This window comes from Musa acuminata, unplaced genomic scaffold, assembly GCF_036884655.1.
Source record: "Musa acuminata AAA Group cultivar baxijiao unplaced genomic scaffold, Cavendish_Baxijiao_AAA HiC_scaffold_797, whole genome shotgun sequence".
Classification (NCBI taxonomy): Eukaryota; Viridiplantae; Streptophyta; class Magnoliopsida; order Zingiberales; family Musaceae; genus Musa; species Musa acuminata.
This window is the reverse complement of record NW_027021024.1, coordinates 7,772-17,252: the sequence shown is the minus strand read 5'-3', so window position 1 is coordinate 17,252 and position 9,481 is coordinate 7,772. Positions and strand designations below refer to the sequence as shown.

General features: G+C 31.3%; 1 protein-coding gene across 1 annotated transcript; it reads right to left on the bottom strand.

The window, feature by feature from the left end:
* Positions 1-3,263: 3,263 nt before the first annotated feature.
* Positions 3,264-6,190, bottom strand: LOC135664110 (NAD(P)H-quinone oxidoreductase chain 4, chloroplastic). Its single transcript, XM_065176927.1, has one exon. It carries the CDS (start codon positions 5,380-5,382, stop codon positions 3,970-3,972), a length of 1,413 nt encoding a protein of 470 aa, XP_065032999.1. The 5' UTR covers positions 5,383-6,190; the 3' UTR covers positions 3,264-3,969.
* Positions 6,191-9,481: the final 3,291 nt, after the last annotated feature.

Below are 9,481 nucleotides of genomic sequence, written 5' to 3'. Positions count from 1 at the left end.
CGAATATCCAACAATAGGTTCCATTGAATGAATAATGGATCCGGATCCCAAAAACAATAAAGCTTTAGAATAGGCATGGGTAATCAAATGGAATAAAGCAGCTCGATAAGAACCTATACCTAGAGCTAACATAATATAACCCAATTGAGACATTGTAGAATAGGCTAAACTTCTTTTTATATCTCTTTGAGCAAGAGCCAAAGTAGCTCCTAGTAGTACTGTTATTACACCTATTAAAGATATGAAATTCATTATGTAAGGTATAGCTATGAAAATAGGAAGAAGTCGAGCTACAAGAAAAATTCCTGCTGCTACCATAGTAGCAGCGTGTATAAGAGCCGAGATGGGAGTGGGTCCTTCCATGGCATCGGGTAACCATACGTGAAGGGGGAATTGTGCGGATTTAGCAACTGCACCAATGAATAATAAAGAGGCACACAAAGTAGCAAATAAAGAACTGACACCATTATTATGGATCAAGTTATTAGTTATTTCGAACAAATCCCGAAATTCGAAACTACCTGTTATCCAATAAAAACCTAAAATTCCTAATAATAAACCAAAATCCCCTACACGGTTAGTTACAAAAGCTTTTTGACAAGCACTTGCTGCAGTCGGTCGTGTGAACCAAAATCCTATTAATAAATAGGAACACATCCCCACCAGTTCCCAAAAAATATAAATTTGTATCAAATTGGAACTGGTAACTAATCCCAACATGGAAGCATTGAAAAAACTCATATAAGCAAAAAATCTCAGATATCCTTGATCATGAGACATATAATTGTCACTATAAATAAGAACCAAGATTCCAACAGTAGTAATTAGTATTGACATAATAGAACTAAGTGGGTCGATCAAATATCCGAACTCTAAGGAAAAATCATTATTGATGGTCCAAGACCATAGATATTGATAGATAGAACTTCCATGTATTTGTTGAATAGATAAATTGGCTGAAAACCCCATAACTATACTTAACAGTAAAACACTAGGAAAAGCCCATATACGACGAATATTTTTTGTTGCTGTCGGAATCAGTAGAAGTCCAAATCCTATTGACACAGTAACTGGAAGTGGAAGAAAAGGTATTATCCATGCATATTGATATGTATGTTCCATAAGAAAACAAAATGAAATCTTTAATAATTCTACTATTCTAGTCTAGTCTTAGTAGAATATTCTATTCTGGTAATTTATAGCCATATTATATAGTATAATAAGAAAAAAGAGTTATACCAAAAGGAGTACTTGATTCTAATTATGTTTTAATAAAATTATATGTTTTAATAGGTTTAAAATATATTTTCAAACAGGTTTTAAATATATTTTTTAATAGGTTTTAAATATATTTTTTAATAGGTTTTAAACATATTCGAAAATGCTTTTTTTAAAACTATTCTACCAGGGAATAAGTATAGATAATGACTAAAAGGAACAATCTATTTTGAACAAAACAATACATGTCTTTCACATACAACGATAAAAACTGGTAACCCTTTTTGAATGGCAGTTCCCAAAAAGCGTACTTCTATGTCAAAAAAACGTATTCGTAAAAATATTTGGAAAAAAAAAGGATTTTTAGCTGCAGTAAAGGCTTTTTCCTTAGCGAAATCGGTTTCCACCGGACGTTCAAAAAGTTTTTTTGTGCAACAAACAAATAATAAAGTCTTGGAATAATCGGAATTGACATACCCGAAGAACTTCGAATTTTTTAAGATGAACGATTCACATTAATTAATGTATTGAACTCCTCAATATCAATATGAGTTAGAACTAGCTGTTGTAGTATGTAGATGTGGTATGTAGAATAAAGGTATGTATATCGAATTCTGAATATTTTTTCTATCTACTTTTTTCACAATAGAAAAATATTTTTCTATTGTGAAAAGTAGAGTATGATTACGATAGAAATGAAAATTCTTTTGTTTCTTATATGCCTAACAAAAACCTAATTAGTTTGGTAAATCTTACCATTATGCATTATATATATAATGAAGAGACCATTATATATAATATGAAGAGTATTAATACTCTAATGATACTAAGGAATGATACTAAGGTGTCGAAATCGTTAGAAAATTTCAAATTCTTTTGATTTAGTGATGAAATTGTTATACATATGAAATCCTGGTTATTTAATCTTCTTCATTGAAAAAAAAAATATTTTTTTTTTCATTTTGTTTGAATCTATGAAATCAAATCGGATAAATAAAAAACGAATCAAAAAATAGAAAATGAACAATTCTTAGTTCTATACCTCGACAGACAACAAAACTATTGAGTTCTAACTGTTTTGGAAGAACTTAGTTTCTAGTACGCGAAAGTTTATTATTAAAACTAAACTTACTAAAACTAAACTTACTTTATTATTAAAACTAAACTTACAATGATCCCAACTAAAGATTCTTTTTTTGAATAGAGATTCAAATAGGAATTTAAATGAATTTTGATTTATCGATTCTAATGTTTACTAAACTATATTGAATCCTTGATTCTCGACGATTCAACATGAATTGACTATTATTATTTCAAGTAAGCCGCCATGGTGAAATTGGTAGACACGCTGCTCTTAGGAAGCAGTGCTAGAGCATCTCGGTTCGAGTCCGAGTGGCGGCATCCTTGAAATCCTAGAAAATAAATCCTCTAAAAGAGACACAATGGATCCTATAATGTATTCAATTCTCGATTTAAATTCTCTAATGGGACCCCTTTTTATGATATTTACAACTTTAGAACATATATTAACTCATATCTCTTTTTCGATAATTTCAATTGTGATTACGATTCATTTAATGATCTTATTAGTCCGCGAAATCGTAGGATTGCGTGATTCATTGGAAAAAGGGATGATAGCCACTTTTTTCTCTATAACAGGATTATTAGTTTCTCGTTGGATTTCTTCAGGACATTTTCCGTTAAGTAATTTATACGAGTCATTAATCTTCCTTTCGTGCAGTTTCTCCATTATTCATATGATTTCCAAGATGGGGAACCATAAAAATGATTTAAGCACAATAACCGCACCAAGTACCATTTTTACACAAGGCTTTGCCACGTCGGGTTTTTTAACTGAAATGCATCAATCCGCAATATTAGTACCTGCTCTACAATCTCAGTGGTTAATGATGCACGTAAGTATGATGTTATTAAGCTATGCAGCTCTTTTATGCGGATCACTATTATCAGTCGCTCTTCTAGTCATTACATTTCGAAAAAACATCGATATTTTTTGTAAAGGTAATAATTTCTTAATTAAACCATTTTTCTTTGGTGAGATTCAATATTTGAATGAAAAAAGAAGTGTTTTTAAAAACACTTCTTTTCTTTCATTTCGAAATTATTATAAATATCAATTGACTCAACGTTTGGATTATTGGAGTTATCGTGTCATTAGTTTAGGATTTACCTTTTTAACCATAGGCATTCTTTGTGGAGCAGTATGGGCTAATGAGGCATGGGGATCTTATTGGAATTGGGACCCCAAAGAAACTTGGGCTTTTATTACTTGGACCATATTCGCGATTTATTTACATACTAGAACTAGAATACATATTAGAAGTAGAACAAATCAAAGTTTGCAAAGTATGAATTCGGCACTTGTGGCTTCTATAGGATTTCTTATAATTTGGGTATGTTATTTTGGAATCAATCTATTAGGAATAGGTCTACATAGTTATGGTTCATTCACATTAACATCTACTTGAATAAACTACACAGATAAATAATTGAATAAACTACATAAAGAATACATAAGAACATCATCCCATATATATATAAAAAGCTTCTTGTTTGTGCGAGTTTTTGAGAACCGTTTGAATCATTCCTTATTCAAAACGGTTCTCAAAAACTCAAAATGCATCTCATTACAATTCTAATTCACTTTATTCTTTTGCATTGTACAGCGAACGATTTTAAAAATCTTAAAATCAAAGACAAAAATTATATTTCCGTATTATTAATGAAAGACTATCGATGAAAGTAATTAGATAGGATAGCTTGCACCCTGTCAACTGATAGCGAGAGAACGAAATCCGGATAAATACCAATACCTATTACGGGTAGAAAGATACAGATTGAAACAAATAGTTCTCGTGGTCCAGAATCCGCAAAATTAGAGTTTGGAACATTGAATAGCTTGTATCCATAGAACATCTGACGTAACATAGATAATAAATAAATAGGAGTTAATATCATTCCAATTGCCATTACAAAAGTAATTAGCATTTTTGGCATTAAAAGGTATTTTGGACTAGTAATTATTCCAAAAAATACTAATAATTCCGCAACAAAACCACTCATTCCTGGCAATGCAAGAGAAGCCATCGAAAAACTACTGAACATGGTAAATAGTTTTGGCATTGGGATCGATACCCCCCCCATTTCGTCGAGATAAACAAGACGTATTCTATCACAACTCGTTCCTGCCAAGAAAAAAAGCGCAGCACCAATAAATCCATGAGAGAGTATTTGTAAAATGGCACCGTTGAGTCCCATTCCGGTTATAGAACCAATTCCTATAATTGTGAAACCCATGTGAGATACAGAGGAATAGGCTATTCTTTTTTTTAAATTCCGTTGACCGAGAGAGGTTGAAGCTGCATAGATTATTTGAATCGTTCCCACTATTACCAACCAGGGAGAAAATATAGAATGAGCGTGGGGTAATAATTCCATATTGATCCGAATAAGTCCATATGCGCCCATTTTTAATAAGATTCCAGCTAGAAGCATACATGTACTGTAATGTGCTTCTCCATGGGTATCTGGTAACCACGTATGTAGGGGTATAATCGGCGATTTGACAGCATAAGCAATAAGGAATCCAAAATATAATATTATTTCCAATGCCACAGGATATGATTGATTAGTTAATTTTGAAAAATCTAATGTGGGTTCATTAGGGCCATATAAACCCATACCTAGAACTCCTATTAAGAGAAAAATGGAGCCCCCCGCAGTGTACAAAATAAACTTTGTGGCCGAGTAGAGACGTTTCTTTCCCCCCCACATGGATAAAAGTAAATAAACAGGAATTAATTCTAACTCCCACAGCATGAAAAAAAGTAAAAGGTCTCTAGAAGAAAATAATCCTATTTGACCGCTGTACATTGCTAACATGAGAAAATAGAACAATCGCGAATTTCGAGTAACTGGCCAAGCCGCTAAGGTAGCTAAAGTGGTGATAAATCCTGTCAGTAAAATAGGTCCTATGGAAAGCCCATCGATTCCCAGTCTCCAGTGAAAATCAAAAACATCTATCCATTTTAAATCTTCCTCCAATTGGGTTAATGGATCGTCCAATTGGAAATGATAACAGAAAACATAGGTTGTTAGAAGGAGTTCCAACGAGCATATACATATAGCATACCACCTAAACATCTTATTTCCTTTATGAGGAAGAAAGAAAATGGAAGAACCGACGGATATCGGCAAAACAACAAGTATTGTTAACCAAGGAAAATAACTCGTGATAAAGACAAGATACGTTTGACCAGAAAAACCCGTGCTCGGAATAGAATAATATATTTTCTCGAGTACGGGCTTTTGTCGGTAAAGAGGAATCAATTGATTCAAGTGGATTTTTTTGTAACGTATCAATAACCTAGACCCATGCTGCGAGTTGTTTCATATGATAAATAAACACGGACACTCAAAAAATCCGTGGGGCAGGCGGATTCACATCTCTTACAACCCACACAGTCCTCGGTTCTTGGTGCGGAAGCAATTTGCTTAGCTTTACATCCGTCCCAAGGTATCATTTCCAATACGTCTGTGGGGCAGGCTCGTACACATTGAGTACACCCTATACATGTATCATAAATTTTTACTGAATGTGACATTGGATCTATAAATTCCAGATTTTAACATCAAAAATTTTCAATCTGGTAGAAAATTAGTATTTATATTATAGACACCAGACGAAGCAGTGGTTTATTAAAATTTTAAGAATCAATATATTTCTAAATCTGTTCATGAGAAAAAGCCAAGAGACTTTGATTTCCGTTTCAAAAATCATGATCATACGAGTCACATGTGTAAATAAAAATTGGCCGACAAAACAAATTGATCAATCATTCAAATCAATATTTCAATATTCATATTTTCAATATGAAATATGAATATATAAAAATAAAACTAAATTAGTAATTTAATTTATTTTCGTAATATGATTAACATATTATTATTTAATAATATTATTTTTATTATTTTATTATAATATTTATAATATTATGCAGTATATTATTATATAATACATTTATATTATTATATATAATACATTAAAAATACATTAAAAACATTAAAATTTAAATACATTAAAATTAAATAAAATAAACAAATAAAAAACGAAATAAAAAAATTATAATACCAATTAAATTAAGAATATAATTATTTTTCATTAATGGAATATGAAAGTGAAAGAATAGAAATAGAAAAATATTCCAATTTCATTTATATTTTCTTATGCTTTATCATGTTGTGTGGTGTCTTGATTTATATGATCATTATAACTGATTATTCAATATATGATCATGATAATTATCACTAATTATTCAACAAATTCGATTGATTGATACGAGTTGATTTTCTGTTTCGATGAATCGACGAAACAATAGCTAGACCAATAGCTGCTTCAGCAGCTGCAACAGCTATAATAAAGATTGAGAAAATGTTTCCTTTTAATTGGCGACTATCAAATATATCAGAAAATGTTACAAGATTAATATTAACCGAATTTAGTATAAGCTCAAGACACATAAGTGCTCTAACCATGTTTCGACTTGTGATCAATCCATAGAGACCGATAGAAAATAAATAAACACTCAAAAAAAGTACATGCTCGAACATCATTGACTAACTCCTTATCAATCTCGATTCATTTCAATATGAACAATTGAAGCGATTCGATTTTTTATTTATTTAGAACTTCTAAAATTCTAAAAACTTTTTAATTCTTTTAAAATTCTAAGTATTTATTATTGGCGAGCCATAGTAATTGCACCTATCAAGGAAACTAAAAGAATTATAGAAATTAGTTCAAAGGGAAGATAAAAATCTGTCGATAAATGAATCCCAATTTGTTGAACGTTACTTATTAGGTCCTGTTCTATAATCTGGTTTGATCTTGTAGTCCAAATAATTCCGTACCATGACGTATCTGGTATAGTAGTAATTAGTGAAAAAAGAATACTTGTACAAACCAGTGAAGTGACTCCATCTCCAATGGTCCAAAAATACGAATCATTGGAATATTCTGAACCATTCATGAACATTACCGCAAATATGATTAAGACATTTACGGCTCCCACATAAATAAGTAGCTGTGCGGCAGCTACAAAAAAAGAGTTCGATGGAATGTAGAATAAGGATATACAAACAAGAACCAATCCCAATGAAAAAGCAGAATAAATAGGATTGGTAAGTAATACTACCCCCAGACCCCCTAATATAAGAACTGACCCCAGAAATGCTACAAGAATATCATGTATTGGTCCAGGTAAATCCATTATGTATAATATGTAAAAAAAAAAATATATAAGTCAAATCATGACCTTACTAAATGGTCCAGGAAAGGAAAAGGGTTACCCCATTTTTATTGTATATGATATGTTCCTAATTGAATTAAATCTTAATATGGATTAATTTAATATTAATTTTATATATAGATATAATTATTTTATTGGGCCAATCCTACTTACTTTTTATCCAAAAGAAAAAGAATAAAAAAAGTAGTTGAAATTGTATATTTCGAAATTCCCGTGATAAAAATATTATAAGTTTAAATCAAAGAGTGATTCTCACCAATCTATAGTTACTAATTAAATCTATAGTTACTAATTATTATTTGTAGTTACTGACCAACCAAAATAAAAAAGTTTTGATCTTTTATATCAAAACAAAATCTTAGTAATCGGTAATCGTTCTTGAATCAAAGGGTTTATCTTTATCTATTTTGATTTGAGTCGAATTCATAACTGTTTGAATTGTGTAATCTTCAATTACTGACATTGGTAACCGACTCAAAGCAATTTGATTATAATTCAATTCGTGACGATCATAAGTAGAAAGCTCATATTCTTCAGTCATTGATAAACAGTTTGTTGGACAATACTCGACACAGTTACCACAAAATATACAGACCCCGAAATCAATACTATAATTAAGCAATTGTTTCTTTTTCATATCTCTTTCCAATCTCCAATCAACAACAGGTAGATCTATTGGGCATACACGAACACATACTTCGCAAGCAATACATTTATCAAATTCAAAGTGAATTCGACCACGAAAACGTTCTGACGTAATTGATTTCTCATAAGGATATTGAATAGTTACAGGTAAACGGTTTGTGTGGGATAAGGTAATTATGAAACTTTGACCAATATACCTTGCAGCTCGTATTGTTTGTTGACCATAATTCATGAACCCAGTTACCATGGGAAACATATTGTAGATATCCATAAATAAATTGATGTTTCTTTCTCTTGTTTGAAAGAGGTTATGAATCTAGAATATCGTTATCGTATTCTGTTATTTTATAGTGAAACAAGTTGGGAAGAAGTTGTCAATAATAGATTACCCAAAGAAATAGGTAAAAGAAATTTCCATCCAAGATTTAATAGCTGGTCCATTCTCATCCTAGGTAAAGTCCATCTTGTTGTGATAGAAATGAACAGAAACAAATAAGCTTTAACTAATGTAATAAAGATACCAATTGTCATTCCAAAGACTCCAGCTATTTTTTTTATTCCGAAAAGCTCAGGAATGGATATGTACGGAATAGATAAATTCCACCCACCTAAGTAAAGAACCGTTACGAATAACGAAGAAGCTAATAGATTTAGGTAAGAAGCAAGATAAAATAAACCAAATCTGATACCAGAATATTCGGTTTGATAACCTGCTACTAATTCCTCCTCTGCTTCTGGTAAATCAAAGGGCAATCTCTCACATTCAGCTAGAGAAGAAATTATGAAAACTATAAATCCTATGGGCTGACGCCATAGATTCCACCCCCAAAAGCCATATTTGGACTGTGCTTCAACTATATCAACTGTACTTGAACTGTTAGATAATTATAGTCGATAATAACATTACTGTTTCCATCGCTATTCCAAAACCGTACATGAGACCTCAGCTTCATACGGCTCCTCTATGGCCACAAATAAATGTAAGGACTAGTTCGATATTATCACCCCTTTTCTTTTGGGATAACTAGAATAAAGATATATCAGAGAGTCCGAAATTAAACCAATGGAATTCCGTTTGCTAGAATAAGAAAAAGTGCTTCGGAATTAATCTCATCCCTTATGATAATAAAAATGTATTTTTCTTTGTTCGGTAATAACTCAGCCCTTCAATAAAATACTCGTTATATCAATAAATCTAAAGAATTTAAAGAATTAGGAATTAGTCCATTAATTGTGATAGGAATTCCACCCATATGGATGGGAAAAAAGAATAAATAAATATCTTTTTT

What these genes read in the sequence shown, in the direction of transcription:
- LOC135664110 (XM_065176927.1), bottom strand. Translation starts at nt 5,382, where the DNA reads ATGTTTAGGTGGTATGCTATATGTATATGCTCGTTGGAACTCCTTCTA.